We start from the raw sequence: 21,057 nt of genomic DNA on the forward strand, positions 1-21,057 counted from the left end.
GCTGAACTGTTTCACAGGGGGTGTGGTGAAGTGTGCCAATGGGGGGAACCAAGGTAAAATTATCCAGGAGGCACCTGAGGTGGAATTAGTCCCAAGAAGAGAAATTAAGGGTTAGAGAAAGATTGGGGTCCTGCAACTGATCTCAACTAAAAAGATCCAATTAGAACTAGAAATCTAGGTGACTCCATTTAAAAGCGCTTAAATGCTTTAATATGAAAGTTTTCTAAATCCAAGCGACTCAGAGACAAATAATGTTAACAATTTAGAAAGTTAACAAGAAAGTTAAAGTGTTTAGTGCCGTCTCCTGTGACATTCCAAAAAGTTCTCAAAGTCAGATAAAGTACTACCATTTGTACTCCTCAAATTAAGAATTCTATGTCTGCAAATTGCTAACCAACGCTTCCCCAGGTACAACAGGCATGATTTCTTTAGTCTGAGGAAAGGGAAAGGCAAGCAATTCTTGTTTTTGTTTTTGTTTTTTAAAGATTTTATTTATTTACTTGAGAGAGAGAGAGCACGAGCCGGCGGGAGAGGGAGAGGGAGAAGCAGACTCCCCACTGAGCAGGGAGCGGTGAGGCTCGATCCCAGGGCCCTGAGCTCAAGACCTGAGCGGAAGGCTGACACTTAACCGACTGAGTCATCCAGGTGCCCCAAGGCAAGCAATTCTTTGAGGGACTGGAATAAATGAGTTTCCAAGGCCAGACCAAATAAATGCAGAAGAAAAGGAGCAAAAGATGATACTTCTTTATACTGACAAAGGTCAACAGGTCTGAGTGAGGGTCCAGGGTTACCAACAGAGAGGAAAGTGGGTAGTAAGGCAAAGAAAGAGCCACCTTTGACAAATGGGAGTTGTAAAGAGTCCAAGAATGATAGCTAAGCAGGTTCCATGAGTAAAAAGAGTCCTCAATTAGGTAATAAGAATGATACATAAAACACATTGGAAGTGTGAGGCATTTAACTCAATTCCTTCCCAAACTCTAAGAATTAGGTTCTATTCTTAACCATAATTTAGAGATGAGAACACAGTTGCAGAGATATTAAATATCTTGCCCAAGATTTAACGTCATTATTACGTGGTCATCAACCCCTGGCTAATGGAGGAATTAGTTTGGTTGAAAAAGTATCAAGTTGGGCAAATCAGCATGAAGGCCTAAGCCTGATATGTTGCTTTGCAGGACCTCAGTCCCATGACAGACTCGTTTTTCCTTAAAAAAGAGAAATTTAGAATAGCTTCCTCTTTGTGTACTGGTTCTTTGTATGTTAGAACTAAAACTGAACCTCACATACTTAGGGATAATCACTGAGCATCTTTAATGTAGCAAGGACTATGCTAGCGGTTTTTAGTTGGAGTTTAGCAAGATCAGGATTCAAAATGCAGGTTCCTTGCTCTTGTGAGGTGTGAGAGTGGAGGTTCTGGTCAAACTTGGGCCTAATGAGAGGTTATGAACTTTATATTTTTGTAAAGAACAGTAAACTAAGGGCAGAGCCATGTGGATAGAAAAAATAGGAAATTAAAATAAATAAGTTAAATAAATAATTTAATGAATACATTATATTACATTAGGGAAGTCAAGGAGGGAAACACAATTTAAGAAAGAAGAGATGCTCAATGCTGTTACCTATCTCAAGCCACAGAAAAGGAGGACAAAGAGAAAAAATACTCACTTTGTTCTCAATGATATGGTTTTCATTCACCATAAACTGCAACTAACCAGCTTGCTTGCCTTGCAGAAGAATGTCACCAAAAGGGCTATAACCCACTCCTAAATATAAGCCAACCACTTAAATGGGATATATTTCTTAAAAATAGTTACCTTAGATCCACATGTTTAATGTGAGGCATTTTTCTTAAAGCCTGTAGCCTAAGGGTCTCCATACAGTTTCCAGACATACAAAGTTTATCCACAGCAGTCAATTTCTCCAAAACCTCTGGAATGTCAGTGAATTCATTGAAAGAAAGACCAAGATAACTAAGCTGATGCATGTTCTCCAACTCAGGAGGAAGGGCCTGGAGAAAGTTTCCATCCAACAAGAAAGTCTGTAAGCTAGTAAAGAAAACATAAGAATTATAAAGAGAATGTAAACTTTACATGTTTATTATCAATGTACAAGTTCCATAAATATAGATGATATTATTAGTAAAAGAAAATGAACTACCTTTTGCAAAATGCATAAGGGCAGGGCCCAAGGCAATAATACACCACAGAGAAAAGATCAGAGATAAGCATCATAATCTTTTACTGAAAACCAAAATTATGACCCATTTTCCCAACTTGGATAGGCATAAATGGGAACAACGTGAGCTAACTACAGTGTGAAGCAGCCCCAAGACCCATCTTTCATTGTTACTTTAAATATTAAGTCTTAGAATTCAACATAACTCAGAAAATGAGAAAGTAAGCATGTCATCCCATGGGTAGACACACTCATCTGTGGGGATCCTCAGTTCTAAACAAGGGTATTTTAATTTTTTACATGACTTTAAAGAGTATAAAAGCTAACAAATGAACTCTCCAGAAGAGCCTGACGTCTTGCTTTGGAGCCAAGAGTTCCATGACCAACAGAATAAGTTAACTAATCTCTTAAGCTGTGACCCCAGTGCGGCTTCCCCAGGGGTCTCTGAGGGATATCGTGCAGTGGGGCTTGAAGTACGCACTTGTGCATAACCCCGACGGCTGCGGGGACTGCTCGCAGGGCATTGCAGGACACGTTCAGCTCAGTCAGGGTTGGAATATTGCAGACTGCTAATGGGAAGTCCCCTAAATGATTATTGGAAAGGTTAAGACTCCTCAACTTGGTGAACCTGTTACAATAAAACAAAAGAAAAAAGTGTCAGAGATGCATAAATCACATTATTTTAGCATAGCCTTAGAGATAATCCAACCCAATTCAGTTGAGGAGGAAATGAGCCCACAGAGGTTAAGCGCACAGCAGAGCTGGAGTGCACCTCTTCAGACTCTAAGGTCAGTGTTTTACCTAAAATATAACAGTTATATTTAAAAACAAACAAACTTGTCAGTCCAGAATGAGATTGAGTATTTGAAGATGTGAGTTCTGCTGGAGTAATTTTTTTAGCTTTACCCGGGCCAGCTTCATTAACACACCATTACGTGATAATGGAGAGAGAGGGAAAGAACAGGCAGATCTAGCCCTTCCGAATTTCTGTGTTACCCACACAAGTCAAAAATCTTCCTGCTCAAAAACTAATGATGTCATGTATGGTGATTAACATAACATAATAAAAAAAAATCTTTCTGCTTCATTTCTCCCCAAATATAAACCTGAAATAAAAAATTAATTTATCAGAACTACACACTCTCTCAGGGAACCAAGTTTTTATAGTTCCAAATTTAAGAACCAATTATCATTTTTCAGTCTCAACCCAACATTTGATACTGCTAAGCACATGCCCTTTCTGGAAAAGCTCTTCTCATTTCACTTGTAAGACTTTTTCCTCACCGAGCCTCTTTCAACACTCTTTGATTCTTTTCTTCTAGGTTTCTCTTTTTTCTTCATCTCTTCTTCCCCACTCCACAGTTAAGTGTTTCTCACAGATCTCTGCTTTGCCAACTTCTCTCCTCTCTCTACCTTGCCTTCCTTGGAAATCGTTTTACTGCTCTGTGAACAGCTCTCTCGAAACCACCACACACCACCCCCTGCCTCCTGGGCTACCCTACAGGATTTCCAGTGCGAAACTCAGCTGATGTCTTTCTCCCAGACCAGCACTTCCTTCTGATTTATTTTTGTTAATGGCTCTTTCATTTTCTCAGTTGTCCAAGTGATTAAAGAAGTCATCTTTAAAGTTTTACTTCTCTGTGTTTTACTTCTCTGTAAGTCCACTGCTGACCTCTACCCTTTCTTTTTATTTGAGATGAGAATCAGATTAGTTATTGCATTATGCTAATTATTTTTAAAACTGACCAAGCCTAAATATTGGGCAGTATGTACAGTGCCTAGAACAGACATACACTTAAAACTAAATCCAATTCAGCATTTTTTTTTTTTTAAGATTTTACTTACTTATTTCAGAGACAGAGAGTGAGAGAGAGAGCACGAGAGGGGGGAGGGTCAGAGGGAGAAGCAGACTCCCGCTCCAGCCCGATGTGGGACGTGATCCCACGAACCTGGGACCATGACCTGAGCCGGAGGCAGACGCTTAACCGACTGAGCCACCCAGGTGTCCCTCCAATCAGCATTAAGGAAATTGTCATGTGCCCGATCTGTTGAATTTTATAATAAAAAATGCTAAGTTTTATTTTTAAAAAAATTTTTAAGACTTTATTTATTTGAGAGAGAGAGGGAGAGCACACTCACGCACAAGCAGGAGGAGAGGGACAAGCAGAGAGAGAAGGACAAGCAGACTCCATGCTCAGGAGCCCAAAGTAGGGCTGATTTCATGACCCTGTGATCATGACCTGAGCGAAAATCAAAAGTCAGATGCTTAACCGACTGAGCCACCCAGGTGCCCCTAAGCTTCATTTTAAATAATGACATAAAGTTTATTCTAAACAGAAAGGTGACAGTTTAAAGTGTTACTTTGATTTTTCTTTTATAATAGCAATTTTCTTGAATGGTGAAGTGCAGACCTAATAGTATTTTAAGTTAAACAAAAGGTTAAGAATTAACTGCTAAACCTGAATAATCATTTTTAATTTGCTTTCTACTTTACAATGTGATTCATTAGGCCTTCTTAAAACAAAGAACGAGCCAGAATTACAGGTTCTATTATTCCTAGTTCAGAGGTTCTCAAAGCATGGCTGGAGGACCCTGGAAGAGGTTGCTCAGACCCTCTTAAGAGAATTCCCAAGGTCAAAACTACTTTCGTAACAATACTAAGATGCCATCTGCCTTTTCCCATTGTCCTTTTCTCTCAAGTGTCCAGTGGAGACTTCCACCTGGTCTTTATGACAGCACACCCAACTTGATGCAGAAACGGAGAAATCCAACTACCTTCTATTAAGCCAGACATGAAAAGATTTGTAAAAATATAAAACAATGACACTCTCCTACCTATTTTTTTTTGTTTTCTAAAATAGTTACTTCTCATAAAAAATGTGTATGTCAACAAGAATGGGTTTATTAATTTTCTAAATGAATATATATTAAAATAGTTCTCAGTTTAAGTTTTTAATAGATTTAATCCACATAAATAAAAACTGCTTAGGGTCCTCAATTTTTGAGAGAGTAAAGGAGTCTTAAAATACGGTTGCCAGATAAATACAGAAAATAAACACATTTTTTTTAAGTGTAAAGTATCTCCCAAATATTGCATGGGACATACTTATACTAAAAAAAAAAATTTGTTGTTGTTGTTTTTCTGAAATTCAAATTTAACTGAGTGCTTTTTTGTCCTTCTAAATCTGCCAACTCTATCCTGAAATAGATGAAACTGCTGTTCTAGTCCAAACAAAAACAGTATCCTACTTTCTAGATATGATTCCTCATTTGGTAGAACTGGCCACAGTTTAAAAATATGCACAATTAAACTGAACTTAGGAAAAAAAAAAAGTTCCTCTAAGAAAGAAATAGACCTACCAGACATTATCCCACACAACAGAGTGGAGATGAAATGATTACAACTCCAGGACTTACTCAAGACAGCAAATGAGAGCACACTTTTGGAAAAGTATTTATCAATAACATGGCGGCGGGGGGCAGAGAGTATATTCATCTTTGCAAACAAGTTTACTAGAACCACACTGGCCCTGACCCAAAGGAAAGCAGTAGTAAGCCGAATGAGTAAAAAGCAGTTGAAGAAATAAAAATAAAACTCTTAACAAGTACCCTCCATAGTCTCATGTATACATATATTTGCATTTTAAAATGGCCACAGGCTCTAAATATAAAGAACTGCAATTATTCTTTGCATCAATTCAATGATAAAAATACTACCAGACCTTATGATAAAGAGAACTGCCCCCAGGACCAGGGGCCAAGCACCCCCCCCACAGAACAAGGAGTCTGAGCTGTCCAATCAGACAGCAACAGCCCTCAGGGACTATGGAGCACCTGAAATGGGGCTGGTCCAAATTGAGATGTTCTCTAAGTATAAATAAACAATGGATTTCAAATACTTAATACAAAAGAGAATGTAAACTCATTAATAATTTTTTAGAACAGATAGCAATTTTGCTATACTGCATTAAATAAGATAATATTATTAAAATTGATTTCAACTGTTACTCCTTACTTTCTCTGTGACTATGAGAAAATTTAAAATTAACTTACGTGGCTCACATTTTACTTTCATGGAGAAGCGTTTTCTCCATGCTAAGAGTAAACAGATTTCCAGAATTCTTTACCCAAATGACACCAAACCTGCTTTCAGGGCTTGTGTGGGCCTCTTCCCTGGGTCCCATCTTCCTCACCCATAAACCCTAGGCCTGGACAGCGCGTCCACAGCCCTGCAGTGTGAGGGATGGAGCTAGAGACAGAAGGAGAAGACATGTGGGCCACTGGGCCAGATCTCCCCATGCCGCCATATCCAGTATGGAATCCCAAGGGGTCTGAGGATTCTAAACTTGAATCTATGCTTGCAAGTCATTAGATGTGTTAAGGTAGGAGGAGAGAACATATTTTATTTAACAGTTTATTAGCTTGATTATAACTTAAATATTTAGATATATGGTATGAGGCCTCCATTTAAACTCTTGCCCTAGACCTGTACATTTTAAGGGCCGATTCTGATTTATAAGTATCTTAAATTTCTTTCCTTCCTTCTCATCACATTCCCCACATCCCTCATATTCCTCCCTGTGCAGCCCATCCCCCAAATTCTTTCCAGAAAAGAACACAGTGTTCAGCAGACTTGTTTAGCAAACAAAGCATGAATTGTTTCTGAGAACTCAAGTTCTTGGTCCCAACACATTAAAATTCATTTGTTTTGGAAACTCTAACCCTTACCCTTCTTAGAGTTCTACTTTTTCTTTACAGATGTGGAAAGCAGTCTGATTACAGGCATCTGCCAATTCAAAAATCCCTTCAGAGAAAGATAACCTAGAATCTACTTCTCTCAGGTCTTAAAATGGTGAAGAGATACCTGGAGGCAATATTTAAGTTAAAAGAGAGATAAGAAATCAAAATGGGGAGTGGATGACCTTTCCTCCCTTTACCTTCTTTCAAAAAGAATGCAGAGGAGGGAGCAAGGTAACAACATAGGGTTAGGGAAGAAAAGACTAGAAATCTCTATGTCTCCTACAAAATAAGACTTTTAGCTCTGTCATGCTAATAGGTGAACCCCATAAATTATCAAATGTATACAGACCCAGATTCCAAAATAAAACTGGCTGACTTTGGAAAAATACATATTTGGTGAAGTATTTTAAATAATTTTTTTATTAACATATAATGTATTATTTGTTTCAGGGGTACAGGTCTGTGATTCATCAGTCTTACACAATTCATAGCGCTCACCATAGCACATACCCTCCCCAGTGTCCATCACCCAGCCACCCCATCCCTCCCACCCCCCTCCACTCCAGCAACTCTCAGTTTCTTTCCTGAGATTAAGAGCCTCTTATGGTTTGTCTCCCTCTCTGGCTTCGTCTTGTTTCATTTTTTAAATTAACCTCAAAGGTTAAAATGCATCACATGCATGCATCCAATGTCCCTACCTTCATTAGACAGATATGTAGGTCTTTCAACAGATCAACCACAGCTCTATCAGTTTATTTCATTCTGGCCTCCAAAAAGCTACCTGGGAGCAAGTGCTCCTTACAAAAGGAAGTGGAGCATGTTTACCAAGGGCAGGAAGGAAAAAGCCAATGTTCCCTGATATCAAAGTTGGGAAAAATAAACAAATATAAATGCTGATTTTCATATTACCCCCCACCACCACCACCTTGGGCTTGTTTTGTCATGATCCTAGACGCTCTTAATCTTTCTCCTTTCTCAGCATGTATCCACTCAGTCTACCCACACTCAAAACTCAATGGACAAAGCTCTTTATGGATATTTAGGAAACAAAACCAAATACATAGTATGATGATTATTTGGAGACATAATAATTAGCTTTCGATCCAACTAAATCTTTAGTAATTTTTCTTTCAGGAACTAAGGATAGATTAGGAAAATTTGACCATAAAATAAAATAACAGTATGGCGGAGGTACTCCTATTTTTAAACCTATTCTGAATGTGATTAAATGGGAGTTACACATTACGCTCATGAGAGGAAACCATACTTGTTTTACTCAATGGTTCTAACAGAGAGTAATCAATATTATTTTCCGGAGTTATTATTCACTACAAGTGGGTCAATTAGAAAAAGATTCCCTGGTGATCGGATTTCTGTTTCATAGTAACAGTCCATGTTTCACTTGTTTTTTTCCCTGTGGGGGAACACGCTAATACACTTTGGAAATTATTAGACTCCAATATTAAGTAACGAAGGACCTGCTCAAGGGCTGGAGTTGTAAGCCGAGCTCTGTGCTTAGTCTCCTGCTTTCCATTAATTATGAAAAGCAGGCTCCCTAATGGCTCAGAGTGGCTGTACCTTAGTGGAGAGTTGCCAGGCTGTCAGTGCTAATACTCACTATATTGCTTTTTTTTTTAATTAATTAATTTTTTTGATGCAGTATTCCATGATTCATTGTTTGCGTATAACACCCAGTGCTCCATTCAATACGTGCCCTCTTTAACACCCATCACCAGGCTAACCCACCCCCCCACCCCCGTCCCCTCTAGAACCCTCAGTTTGTTTCTCAGAGTCCACAGTCTCTCATGGCTCATCTCCCCCTCCGATTTCCTCCCCTTCATTTTTCCCTTCCTACTATCTTCTTCTTCTTTTTTTAAACATATAATGTGTTATTTGTTTCAGAGGTACAGGTCTGTGATTCATCAGTCTTACACAATACACAGAGCTCACCATAGCACATACCCTCCCCAATGTTTATCACCCAGCCACCCCATCCCTCCCCCCCCACTATATTGCTTTTAAGAGGATTGCTTTTATTTGATTACCAAAATAATACATGTTCATTTTAACAAGTCAAGCTACAGAAGCATGTGAAGAACACATTAACAGTCTCCCCTACTTCCTTCCAAATCCCATCCCCCCTGAGATAACCAGTGTCAAGTTTGGTACACAGGCTTCCAAAGCTTTTCCTCCCTATAGAACACATGCATGCATAAATAGGATATAACCTCCCTCCATTATTTTTTGAATGGGCTTATACCACACACATTTTTTTCTATAACTTGCTTTCTCATCTACTACAGACAAATCATCTTTCTGAGACAGTAGGTAAAAGTCTAACTCACTCTTTTGACAGCTACATAATAATACACAGAGTACAAATGTACCCCAACTGATTCCATCCCTCCACTGACTGACATTAGGAGTATTCCCAGTTGTTTTTTGCTATTAGGAATAATTCAGCATATCCATTTGTGCATCAATGCTTGCATTTTGCAGTATTTATGGGTGCCCAATGACTTACCCATAATTCTGAAATCCAACAGGCTCTGAAAATGCAAAAATTTTTCACTGATTCACGTGGTGACAAAAGCTGACCTGAACTGATGTCAATATTCTGGTATGAATTTGTTCTCTTTAGAAATATAAATGTGTCTGCTTATGGAGCCCCAAAGCCTGCTAGAGGTGCTATATAATATACTTGCCTATATTATCTTTAATAATCTGAAACTCTCAGAAGTCTGACGCACAAATGGCCTCAAGACTTTTGGGTCAGGGATTGCGAACCTGTATTTCTAAAAGTATAACTGATGAGTCCAAGAATATGTACAATTTAAATTTTAATACGTACTGCAAAATTACCAAAAAGTTGTAGAAATTCATACTCTCAATCACCCATGTCAGAGAGGGTTCTTTTCCATGCTCCCTTCACTAGCATTTAATGTTGGTATCCTTTCCACTGTTGCTACTCTGATGGCTAAAAAGTGGTATCTTTTTGTGGAGTTCATCTTCTTTGGAATACACGTTCATAGCCTTTGCCTGTTTTTCTATTGGGTTATTTGTCTTACTAATTTTTAGGAGCTCCCTGAATATTAACTACCATACCCAGTGTCATATGCTGCTATGTGTCACATGACACTCTTACCCTCCTGTTTCATCTTGCCCCACTCTGTTAGTTAATGGCGACTTTAGCCACACACTAATTTTTATTTGCTCAAATTTGGCAATCTTTTCCTTGATGGAGTCTATATTTTTCACCTTGCTTGGGAAGGTCCTCCTACCTCACCCCAAAGTGGTACAAAAGTTCTCCCATATATCCTAATACTCATGTATTTTGTGTACATTCAGTTCTTTATTTCACCTGACATTTATTTCTTACATGTGATGCTTGGTAGAGGTCTGCCCTTTTTTTTTTGGGGGGGGGGGTCTAGTAGTTAATTATGCCAACACCATTTCACCATTTTCAATATGCATTCAATTTAATATTCATTCAATTTCAAATACTAGAGGAAGAATGAACAAAAAGAGAAAGCCTGCTACTGTTCAAATAAAACAAAGAGAAAAGCGTAGGTAAAAAGTTACATTTACTTTTTATTTCTTTTTTTTTTTCTAGGAGAATTATGAAATCAAATGTCTGCTTTTTTGTTCTTCTTAAGAGCCCACCTTGTAGCTTGGAGCCCATAAAATGCTTCAATTAAGCAATTCATTTGACAGAGTAACTTGTCTCTTTTATCTGTAGAAGGACAAATCTTGGAAAGAGTATCAAAGTACTTTTAAAAAATGTGTATTGAATGCACTTTCTCTCGAGAAGCATTAGTTAAACCAGTGAGTGAAAGAGACGTCAGTCAGCAACTTCTTAATTTACCCTCCTGGCACTTTAAATTCTGACTCCTCAGTGCAGAACTTCACTGTCTGTGAACTTTGTCCGACAGCCATGTTTCAATATTTTTGCCCTAATCCAGGTATGACATAGGGCAACCAGTGCTATAGTATTTATGTCAGAAAGCAAAACAATCTGCAGAAGACTTAAAAGGCTCTCTTTCCCTGGACACAGAAGGAAAGAAAGAATATCTTTTGCCCCACGTTCCTCTCGGACTTGTCTGCAGCTGCGGCGGCATGAGAAACGTTTGAGTCACCGAGCCTGCTTCAGAATTGCTGGGAACACCTACTCTTCAGAAACCATGACTCAGCTCCTTTTAGCTCTCACACCCCCAAACTCTAGTGCCCTGGGATTGAACTCTCATCGGTGACTTCTCGGCTTCTTGGTGCAGTGATGTCTCCTGTTGTCCCTTTAGGACAATGTCCACCAGCCTCGCACCCAGTGAGCACCTGCCAGGGTCTTCTGAGAGTTTCAGCATGTGCACAAATGGACAAATGCTAACGTGGCACACGACCAGCTTCTCAACACTTGAGCCAAAATACACAGAAACCATTCCATCCTAATCCTAATCACCATTAATGACTCTCAGTACAAGCAAGACAGGCATATCACCTTTTCATATGCCTAGAAAACAAAAATAAACACATGCATATCTTGGACAATACTGTACTGGAGAAAAATTTTCTTAAGAATTGCCTCAGAAGGGGCGCCTGGGTGGCTCAGTTAAGTGTCTGCCTTCAGCTGAGTCATGATCCTGGGGCCCGGGGATCGAGCCCTGCGTCGGGCTCCCTGCTCAGCAGGGGAGTCTGCTTCTCCCTCTGCCTGCCACTCCCCCTGCTTAGGCTCTCCCTCTGTCAAATAAATAAATAAAATCTTTAAAAAATAAAAATAAAAAAAACTTGCCACGTAATAAGTAGAGGAAAGCTACAACTCACAGACATAATTTTTCCAAAATAATAATCAAGGAAATCAAGAACACTCCGTGTTGGCAACAATTACAATGGACATATTGCTGGGATGCAAATGAAAGCATTCCCTAAAGAGAGACATTTCTATTTTAATCTTCTTTTAAAATGATTCAACTAGGAGCCGCTTATTGGTTACTTACTTTGTGCCAGACCTAGGCTAAGTTAACCCTATGTATACAACAGCCAACAAGAGAGAGCTCCAACCCACAGTGGGGCGGGGGTAGGGAGACGTGAAGGGCAGGCTCCCATGAATCAAGTAAGTACATTATATAGAAAACCACTCCAGGGACGCCCAGGTGGCTCATTCAGTTAAGCGTCTGCCTTCAGCTCAGATCATGATCCCGGGGTCCTGGGATGGAGTCCCGCATCAGGCTCCTTGCTCAGCGGGGAGCCTGCTTCTCCCTCTGCCTGCCGCTCCCCACGCTTGTGCACTCTCTCTCTCTCCGACAAATAAATAAAATCTTAAAAAAGAAAGAAAGAAAGAAAGAAAACCACTCCAAATCATAAGATGGTAATCATGTGGAAAGAGCAGTCACTAGATCTACTGTAATCTACAGTAACCCTGCACTAACTAAATTCATGAAAACAATGAGTCACAAGCAGCATAAATCTGTCGTTTTCTGATTCTTTTATAAACTGGCAATATAATGATCGAAAAGATAAACAAGAGGTATGTTACTATGTCACAGTTAAACATATTTTCCTATGAAATGGTTTCTTTATTCAATTTATCCATGACTACCTTTTCTCATTTTCTTACCAACAGTTCTGCCCATAGCCAATTCAATTGCAACATCATTCAAGAGATGTTTAATATTAACCACCATACTAGTAGGACAAAGAACAAAAATATAAAAAGCAGAGAACAGATCACTATTTCCATTCCTCTTCTCAGAGGAAAGAAAAAGAGAAGATCCATAAAGTATATTTGGATAAAATCCCAGTTGAGTCATATAAAGATATATAAAAATGAAAACCAGATAACCGCTCTATCAAAGATACCAGATTATCAAAGGAGAAAGTGAACGTAAGCTAAGGTCAGAGAGAATGATTATATCATGAAAACGTGCTTAGACATGAGTAGCTTAAGCTCACATCACAAATAAACCAAGCATATCTGGTAGTTAACAGAAAAAATCCAATACCCAAAAGTTTACTAGATACAATAAAAGTCTGAACAACCATCCATTCAGTAAACATTGTCTGAGTTCTTATTATGCACAAAGGTGTGTGAAGCATACAAATGTGAGTTACATATGGTTTTCACCCTCCAGGATTTTAAAAATAGTTTGGGAGCAAAGCTGCTCTAATACAAAGCACAAGATGAAAACTTACTGGGAAAAAAAATCATGAGTACTCACAGAAAAGAAAACTCAATTTGATGGAAGGGACACAAACAAGAGTTTAATGGATGAGGAGATGGGGATTGGAAGAGAGGACATTCAAGGAGAACAGGGTGGCAGGACGGTTTCTCAAATTTAGCCCGCGTTGTTAAAAATGCAGTTTCCTGGGTCTCATCACCAGAGGTTCTGACTCCGCAGGGATGGCAGGAAAAAAGGTGTTCTGTGAATTCCCCATGTGATCCTGATGTAGGCATTTCATAAATCGTATTTTGAGAAACACTGATTTGGAGGGCAAAAACTACAGGGTATACTTGGGAAACATTAAGCAAATGATAGCATTAAGCTGAAAGAACTGTGGTCGCAAAGGGTGAGTAAATACTAAGCACAGAGTCCCTCAAATTCCAGATGAAGACACTGCTATTTACCTACGAAAAAATTTGAATAAGAAGTGAAACAGTCTATGCAAGGATACATGGCTTTGTGTGTATCATGCAAATCATGGAACATCTCTGCTTACCTTGATGTGCTTCCACTACATACACACATGTACACACACACGCATACACACAGGCACACCCCTACCTGTCTACCTGGGGTGAAAGGTGCATTCTGACAGAAATCTTACAATTGGAAAAAGAGAAAACTATGTGGAAAGTAGACTTTCCCTAAGGTTCTCTTGTTAATTACACATCCCAAAGACATCACCCGGGAGGGATGGGTGTGCCCTCCTTTAGAGAAGCCACTGTGGAATGTCCTTCCAGCACTGGCACCACCATCCTAACCCACCGTGGGAAATGACAGCAGGTGCGTGACTCCTCCCAGTCACAGCTCTGTTACTATGGAGAGCATGGTGAATGACACCAGAACTACAGGCACTCTTAGGAATAACAACTCTCAGGGATTTTTCGTTTTCAAAAGTGGCACGTGTGTCTGGTCAGAAGGAGCTCCAGAGTGAGCTGAGGCTGTTTGACTGGAGGCAGAAGAGAGAGGGAGAAAGGAGCATTCCTGGGTTGCCCTCAGTATTCTTGTACTGGCGACCAAAGGGCTGTTTTCAGAAGTCATCAGGAACGACAGTAATCATGTTCCCAAGTCGTGACAACACTTCACCATTAAAAACCACAAAATAAGCATCATCGGTTGGCCTCTCCCTGCATGCTTTTATCACTGTCTCCTAAGAGCTATATGCAGAGTGAAAAGCTGGTTACCACTCAGAATAACAAATACCTACAAATACTGTGTGCCACATTAACCGCTTGCAGTTAAGTTAAAGCTTGGAGAGTACAGCAAAGAGCTCAACAAGAACAAATGGAAGAACAGAATTGGCCAGAATACAATACCCTCACTGGAATCAAGCCAAGGCTTCTGAAGATCCCTCCTTTCTTTTTATTTAAGTGGGAAAAAAAAGTTAAACATCTTAAAGGATCCCAAGGAAGTCAACAGGGCAGACTGTAATTTAGTACAGTCTGGCTGATAAAGAAATCTTTTGTTTCTTTCTGAGCTCCCTCTTCGTGCACAATGTGAGGGAAGAAGAAAATCAGCTATTATTTTCAGAAATGAGGTCGGGAGCCCACACCAGGGGGAGGGGAGGACCAAAGGCTACACAATCTCAGCGCCCCAAGCACCAAGTAAAGGCTTTCCTTTGATCAGGGAAGGAAAATGGGAAACGTGTGAAATGGAAAGCTTCCCAAGAGGATCAAAATTCCATCTGAAAAGCAAAGCTGTATAATAAAGGAACTTCCAGTATTGGGAAGAGTTAACTGAAAGAAGGGCATTCCACCCAGTCTATGAAATTCCTTACACACTTGGCAAGCCTCACCAAACCCCAGTAGTGGAAATTCCTTCCCAAGGTTATTCATCCCTGAGCAGCACTTGTGCTAAGTGTTCTTTAACACATTGGCCATACCCCTTCTGCAGCACTTAGCTCTTGTTCACTTGTAATATTTTTTTATATCGCACAGCATCTTCAAAGAAGCTGAAACTGGGCTAAGTACTGCAGTTCTAAGTCTGGAAAATGAGCTGCAAAAATATTTTAGCATGCTGCTCCTGATCCTACTGTTAATGAATCATCACTATTCCCATTAAAAGTTGAGTTTTCAGAAATTACTGATAAAAACAAAATATTAAAATCTTTTTCTTTAAAAACCTGGAAATGGGGGCGCCTGGGTGGCTCAGTCGTTAAGCGTCTGCCTTCGGCTCAGGTCATGGTCCCAGGGTTCTGGGGTCGAGCCCCACATTGGGCTCCCTGCTCCGCCGGAAGCCTGCTTCTCCCTCTCCCGCTCCCCCTGCTTGTGCTCCCTCTCTCGCTGTGTCTCTCTGTCAAATAAATAAATAAATAAATCTTTAAAAAAATAAAAAAATAAAAACCTGGAAATGTGAACTTTTGGTATGGGTAAAAAATTAACATGAATAACTTTGTAGCTCTGGAATGCCAAGATCCCCCCAAAAAACGTAGTAAATAAGGTCATTTATTTTCCACTCCATGGGGATTAAAAATGTAGAAAATTGAGCTTTCTAAGAAGAAGGTACTTGATAAATTCCAGGCATAATTATGAGTCTCTCAATGCTCATTTCTTCATGGCTTTCATTCTACTCCACCCACACACTTGCACACCCAACTCAACTTCATTCCTTCTCCCCACTGTTCTCCCATTTGAAAAATCCCTGCTTCACCCCCACCCCCATCCCTCTTATTCTTTTTGGCTAAAACACATTTCACATTTAAACAAAGATCAAATCACTTCTTTCCTCCAAGTCTTTAATTCACGCTCTCCTTGACCCAAAGGTAATTGTAATCTTCATCATATTTTAGGTTACATTATACCCATTTTATACCATAGCCTATAAAACATAATGACAAGCTTACTCCTAAGTTTCTTGAAATTGATCTCCAGAGGCTATATAATGTAACATGATTGATCTACAATCATTCTAAAGGACTAATGTCCCCTTAAAATAGTCACCTCAAGCACTAAATACACCAAATGGTGCTACCTTTCAAAGCATTTTTTGGATGCTCTTTTCTGAAAGTTTTAGGATCACATTTCTTTGATTATCCTTGGTTGTGGGAAAACTGACAATTCAACAAATATTGCCATACACACACACACACACACACACACAATATCCCGTGTCTAAATATGGGGGGTTGGGCAGCAGAGAGGGAAGACAAACATAAGGAAACTCCATCTCTGTTCTCAAGGCCTTCATATAGATGGTGATGTTTGAAGTTTTCACATGTTTATTATAAAAGGTATACTTGGTAAATGCACTAAGTAGAGAGAAAGCTAACAATTCAGAAGACGAAAAGGTCACATGGAAATGGGAAATAACGAAAAGCTTCAAGAAACAAAGGTCATTACAAATGTGCTTTGAAGGGGAGGAGGATTCACTGGGTTGAGCCCAGGTCTGGTGGGTGAAAAGCAGGACAGGCACATTCCTTGCAAGGTGAAATGTGCAGTATGTTTAGAGAATGGTGAACAGACTTGTAAAAAAAAATTTTTGTTTAGGTAAGTCCAATATCATACTGTCCATTTAAAATCTAATGTTTCCTTTTCCAACTACAAATCCCTTTCTTAGTAATCTTCTCTGAATCACCTCACCATGCAGACTCTCTCATCTTACCTTCAACCAAAGAGAAACATAATGATAAATTACCAGTCTCCCTTCCTTCCACATGTGGCTACAAATACCTTTTGCAAAGAAGTGGGGTATACTTAACATAGTGTTGAAGGAATCAAGACGATTCCCACCACTATGCGCTCACATATTCATTCCTTTACCAAGTATGTATGTAATGGCCCCCCTGGTAGTGGGTCCTCCCTCTGAGGAAGAACAGATCCCTGCTCCCTAAGAATTCAAAGCAAACAAGATAAATACAGAAAACAGTAAAAAAAAAAAAAAAAAAAAAAACAAAAACAGGTGACAGGCTGAAGTCAACTCTTTCCTTATGGTACCTATGCTGAAAGTCACTCAGGCAAAAATTAAATGCAACAACAAATGTTTACAAGTTGAAGCAATACAGCTATTCCTAGGCATTACATCTTCACGAAAGCAGGCTCTTTTTTACCTATTGCATTAAATATTGTGAAACTATGAGGGGCACAGCAACAAAACAACAACAAAATTCAGTATCCAAAGAAGAATGTTTAAAAAAAAAAAAAGGCTGATGGTGGTAAATCTGAGGGGATTTTTTTTGGGGGGGGGGCCATTTCAGGATCACATATGGTAAAAAGCACATTAATAATTTTGCAGACATACATGATTTACCAAATAATTTGAAACGCCAACTTCTATTGAAGTTAAAGTTAATAATCCTCCTATAAAAAATTCAGCTCCATTCCTAGAACTTGCTGGGACCCTCTAGCTCTGCTAACTTTGTTTCTCTATACCAGCTCACCTACAAATAACAAGGGCTGGGAATCAGATTCACTTCCCTTATTAATGGATGGAAGTAATAGATAATCACCAGCCATCAACACAACTGAAACATAATCATTTTGTATTTATGAGAGTAATTATTACATAATTTGTCTAATTTCTCACATACAGAATTAAGCAATTGAAGTGTTTTAATTATCATCCATTTGTCAAATATTAAAACAAAGGCTCACCTATAAAAGTGACAGGCAGAAGTGATTAATAAATTAAAATTATCTAAGATGAGGACATTTAAGTTCAAATGTAGTGGCAAACTTTCCAAGTACCATGGACAAAGCTACAGAAACACGCGCATACAAATTACTACTATCAAACTCTGCTTTTGAGTTTGCTTTCTACACAGCTCTTTGTAAACACTGCACTGGCTATCACCATAAAAGAACTCTCTGATCTGTCATACCTTACAAACTCTAGAGCCTGCAATGCAATATTACTACCCGTGAAACTTTAATAAATGGTAATTTTAAAAGAGCTACATGTATCAGTACAGTAAAATGTTTGAACACTAACATAATTTTGTATAAATAAGTTCATACCGCTTCACTACAGTATTAAAAACAATAAACTTAAGACATGGTAAGGGAAGTTATATTCCTCGAATTTAAAACAGTAAAAAAAGTTGTCCTCTTCATTGACTTTACAAAGAAACGTATTATAATTTTTTATTTTTTTATTTTTTTATTCTTATGTTAATCCCCATACATCACATCATTAGTTTTAGATGTAGTGTTCCATGATTCATTGTTTGTGCATAACACCCAGTGCTCCATGCAGAATGTGCCGTGCCCTCCTCAATACGCATCACCAGGCTAACCCATCCTCCCACTTCCCTCCCCTCTAGAACCCTGTTTGTTTTTTCAGAGTCCATCGTCTCTCATGGTTCGTCTACCCCTCCGATTTCCCCCCCCTTCATTCTTCCCCTCCTGCTACCTTCTTCTTCTTCTTTTTTTTTTTTTTCCTTAACATATATTGCATTATTTGTTTCAGAGGTACAGATCTGAGATTCAATAGCCTTGCACAATTCACAGTGCTTACCAGAGCACTACCCTCCCCAGTGTCTATCATCCAGTCACCCCATCCCTCCCACCCCACCCCCCACTCCAGCAACTCTCAGTTTGTTTCCTGCGATTAAGAATTCCTCATATTTAAATAAATAAAATCTTAAAAAAAGGGGCGCCTGGGTGGCTCAGTTGGTTAAGCGACTGCCTTCGGCTCAGGTCATGATCCTGGAGTCCCGGGATCGAGTCCCGCATCAGGCTCCCTGCTCGGCAGGGAGTCTGCTTCTCCCTCTGACCCTCCTCCCTCTCATGCTCTCTGTCTCTCATTCTCTCTGTCTCAAATAAATAAATAAAATCTTTAAAAAAAAAAAAAAAAAGAATTCCTCATATCAGTGAGGTCATATGATACATGTCTTTCTCTGCTTGACTTATTTCGCTCAACATAATACCCTCCAGTTCCATCCACGTCATTGCAAATGGCAAGATCTCATTCCTTTTGATGGCTGCATAATATTCCATTGTATATATATACCACATCTTCTTTAGCCATTCATCTGTCGATGGACATCTTGGCTCTTTCCACAGTTTGGCTATTGTGGACATTGCTGCTATAAACATCGGGGTGCACGTACCCTTTCGGATCCCTACTTTTGTATCTTTGGGGTAAATACCCAGTAGTGCAATTGCTGGATCATATGGTAGCTCTATTTTCAACTTTTTGAGGAACCTCCATACTGTTTCCCAGAGTGGCTGCACCAGCTTGCATTCCCACCAACAGTGTAGGAGGGTTCCCCTTTCTCCATATCCCCGCCAACATCTGTTGTTTCCTGACTTGAAACGTATTATAATTTAAAAAAATTCTCCATTGCAAATAATAATAATCTTAGTACTAATACCATCTGGGTCATCTAAATGAAAATATAGCTAATGTAAGTGAAGTTCTATCTATTAATAAAATAGAGGTAAATAATACATTATAATTAATAGTGACATACATAATCAGGAAAGAAACCATTAAACTACCAAAAATTACTCTGATTTTGCCTCTCCTCTATATTTTGAAAACTAACTTGAAGAGTTCCAATGCCAATAAAGGAAAAACAAACAGTGGTCGTTCCAAGAACAATGTTTTCCCTCTGAAACTGCTGGCCTATGTGTGTACATCAGCATGCCATCTTTCCAGATTTAGAATGCGGCTGGAAATACCAACGTAAATGTTCTGTGAAAACAGCTCATTTATTTAAAGCAAGAATTTCCAATAGGAGAAAAATTAAGGGGATATGTGGTTAAGAGAGAAAGTCACTGAACTCCTACCTGTTTTAAACGCACTATACTTAAAGTTACTCCCTGGATATCTGCCCTAACTAATTTTGTAATCTAAAAACTCATTCCTTGAGACTTAGGTAAAAACATAGTAAGTTCCCCTCTGGTAGCTCTCTCTAACATATTCACTGTGAAACATGCACTAGAATTAGCACAAATTCTACTCTGCTTCCCGCATCTTAGCATGCACTGCCCACACAGAAGACCACAGGATTCCTCTCAAGTAAAACTGACATGCCTCAGGGAAAAGATCCACAGATACTGTCTTTGGAAGTTCCCCAATGAAACCACAAGCTCACCCCCGATAGCCATGGCAGAGCAGCTGTACGGTGGAGAAGCCCTGCCCACGTATCTCAGTAGCCAACTCACTTTTCAGTGACTCACCATTAAATAGGAACAGAGAGCAAAGGATCACCAAATAGTTACTTTTTTTTTTTTTTTTTTAAGATTTTTATTTATTTATCTGACAGAGAGAGACAGTGAGAGAGAGAACACAAGCCTGGGGAGTGGGAGAGGGAGAAGCAGGCTTCCCGCAGAGCAGGGAGCCCGATGCAGGGCTCGATCCCAGGACCCTGGGATCATGACCTGAGCCGAAGGCAGACGCTTAATGACTGAGCCACCCAGGCGCCCCCAAATAGTTACGTTTCTAACACAAAAACTCAGACACCTACACAAACAGGAAAAAAAGAAACTGACAGTGCAAGAAGGAAATGAATAAATAAATAACTTTAATGTCCTCAGAAACAGAAAAAACAGAAGAGAATGCTATTAAAATGTACACAAATTAAAAACAAATGAGAAAGAGCTCTTGAAAAATAAAGACAGCAGAATTTCAGAAGGGTTAAGATAGAGGACACCTGTCAAATAGGGCATTAAAGCAAAGAGCTAGGAAAATTAGCGAATTAGAGGAGAAACAAGGAGGTCTCACCAAACTCCCAGGAATTCAGAGGAAGAAAAGAGAAAACCAAGGTCAGGGAGAAAATGATCAAAAAAACATAATGGGAAAGTTTTCCAGAACTAAAGGACATAACTTTTTTAGATCAAGTGTTCATCATAGTGGCTGAAATTAATAGAGTGCCATAAAAGGAAGATCCTAAAATCTTTTGGAGGTTTAAAACAAAACAAAACAAAACAAAACAAACAAGCAAACAAAAGGGGGGAAAAGGTCACCTGTAAAGAGAGGAATCAGAATA

General features: G+C 39.2%; 1 protein-coding gene across 1 annotated transcript in view; it reads right to left on the minus strand.

Annotated features, from left to right (window-relative positions):
* The window catches only part of PHLPP1 (PH domain and leucine rich repeat protein phosphatase 1), a 214,966-nt gene that overhangs the window by 48,787 nt on the left and 145,122 nt on the right, over nt 1-21,057 (minus strand). Inside the window, exons 6-7 of the mRNA XM_044921274.1 lie at nt 2,657-2,803; nt 1,815-2,045 (exon numbers count right to left, since the gene is read on the minus strand). Coding sequence (XP_044777209.1) covers nt 1,815-2,045; nt 2,657-2,803 — 378 coding nt within the window. The remainder of the gene's footprint in view (nt 1-1,814; nt 2,046-2,656; nt 2,804-21,057) is intronic.

This window comes from Neomonachus schauinslandi, chromosome 14, assembly GCF_002201575.2.
Source record: "Neomonachus schauinslandi chromosome 14, ASM220157v2, whole genome shotgun sequence".
NCBI classification, from domain to species: Eukaryota; Metazoa; Chordata; class Mammalia; order Carnivora; family Phocidae; genus Neomonachus; species Neomonachus schauinslandi.